Genomic DNA, 2,169 nt, shown 5'->3' with positions numbered 1-2,169 from the left:
ATTTGTACCTCCAAATTTGTTCTCCAACCTTATCACAAAAACCTTGACTCTTTTCCAGTCATAATTCCAATGAGGTTTAGCAAACTTAAGATGCTTGATTTTGTTTATTGTGGTCAGTAAGGGCTGTCTTCATGTCACCCTTCCAAAGCATTTTCTGGTATGCAGGTGCCATTGATGTTGGTTCATGTAAATGTGAATTTTTCATATTCAAATATATTATGACATGAGTCATGTTGCTTTGTCTATTGCACAATACAAGTCTTTAATTTGCATTTGCTTATTTTTATTCACAGGGTACATTATGCCAACTGCATCTTTCCAAGGGACATTACGTCCTTTTGTAATGCCAATTGTCATACTGGGTGGTTTAGGGATTTTATTTCTGACAATTCTTTACAAGATGCCCGCTACCTGGCTGGTAAGTCAACTGAGATTTGAAGAACCCGCACCAATGGTGAAGGAACATAGCCAGACTATTATACTAATCTGGATGTGGCCTTTTGGCAATGCCTTTGCTCTCAGCTCCTGTAGTGCCCTGTTTAACATTGATGGCTGTTACCTAACAGCAGATCGAAACATGTACAGCAAGTCAGATGGGGTTATCTTCCATCACAGAGACATTCACTTGGATTTATCCAACATGCCAAATTCACAACGCCCACCATTCCAAAAATGGGTGTGGATGAACTTGGAATCGCCCACAAATTCAAAAAAGGAAAGCAATCTCAAAGGCTTATTTAATGTGACTTTGAATTACAGGCGTGATGCTGATATTCCATTGCATTATGGGACAATTGTTCAAGCTGAGGGGAATAACTTCAAAATACCAAGCAAAAACAAGTTAGTGTGCTGGATTGTGAGCAACTGGAACTCAAGTCAGATCAGAGTGGCATACTACAATGTGTTGAAGCAATACATCAATATAGATGTCTATGGAAAGGCCTTTGGGAAACCAGTCAGCAGCCAAGACTTTGATGCCACAATTGGCAGCTGTAAATTCTATCTTTCATTCGAGAACTCAATCCACAAAGACTACATCACTGAAAAACTGTATAACCCACTGTCTGTTGGCACAGTGCCAATTGTTCTTGGGCCATCGAGACAGAACTATGAGAAATTTGTCCCAGGTGATGCCTTCATACATGTAGAAGATTTTTTTTCACCCAAAGAGCTGGCTGAACACATCCTGTTCTTAGACAAGAATGAAGACATGTACCAACGATACTTCTACTGGCGTAGACACTTAGAAGCAAAGCTGACGTCCTTATTCATCAGAGGCGCATGTCTGACCTGTAATTATATTCGGACACACTATATGGAACACAAGGCTGCAAACAACCTTGACACATGGTACTGGGAATGATAAAAAACATAATATGTGGAATTTGATTATGAAAACCGTTATCCACAGGTGCCGCCCTTTGAGCGTGGACTTAAGGACCTCCTTAACTTGTTTTTTCATCATTTTAGATTGCAAAATGTATTTTCTTTATCCTGTGATCTTCTGAGCATAATATAACTGGTAGACTCAAAATTTAGCAATTTCAACCCTTTGACTCTTGCTGGTGTACAATCTTGAGCATGTTTTCAGTTGATTGGCTTATCCAATGTATTCCATATTCCAGATGTTTGTTCATCATTCTACATTAAATTTTGTTGTCACAGCTGTAATTGGAAGATAGCTATGTTAACCATGTTTTAGTCCTTCCACCTACACCTCTTCCCATTGGTCCTCTTACCTGCACAGTATAATCTTCTTTTCTCTGAGAATTTGACCTTAGGCCAGAAATTCAAATCACTTCCACTCATACATCACTGCAATGTTCCATTAACCCTTTCCGCTTTTCCCCCCCGGGGGGGGGGGATTTACTGCTCACACATGGTTGAAGACTTAAATTAAAAAATGTGAATAAATGTGAAACGGTACTCATTCATGTCAGAGCATGTACATGCAGTGTACACAATAGATACACTAAAATTATGTTTTTATAGTATAGCACTGGTCATATTTATACAGTTTGTATAGGGCAGGGGTCGGCAACCCTGCTCCTGGAGAGCCACAGGGTGTGCTGGCTTTTGTTGTTAATCTGCACTTAATTGATTAATTAAAGCAGTCGATTACACAGTTAACTCGCCTCACCTGGTTTCTTGGGTAAGAATCGGTTACTG

General features: G+C 39.6%; 1 protein-coding gene across 1 annotated transcript; it reads left to right on the top strand.

Annotated features, from left to right (window-relative positions):
- Nucleotides 1-301: 301 nt before the first annotated feature.
- LOC133129248 (4-galactosyl-N-acetylglucosaminide 3-alpha-L-fucosyltransferase 9-like) lies at nt 302-1,363 on the top strand. The gene has a single exon (XM_061243207.1). It carries the CDS (start codon nt 302-304, stop codon nt 1,361-1,363), a length of 1,062 nt encoding a protein of 353 aa, XP_061099191.1.
- Nucleotides 1,364-2,169: the final 806 nt, after the last annotated feature.

The sequence above is a fragment of the Conger conger genome, chromosome 5 (genome assembly GCF_963514075.1).
Source record: "Conger conger chromosome 5, fConCon1.1, whole genome shotgun sequence".
In the NCBI taxonomy this organism is placed as follows: Eukaryota; Metazoa; Chordata; class Actinopteri; order Anguilliformes; family Congridae; genus Conger; species Conger conger.
The sequence above is the reverse complement of the archived record's forward strand: the minus strand, read 5'-3'. Positions and strand labels throughout refer to the sequence as shown.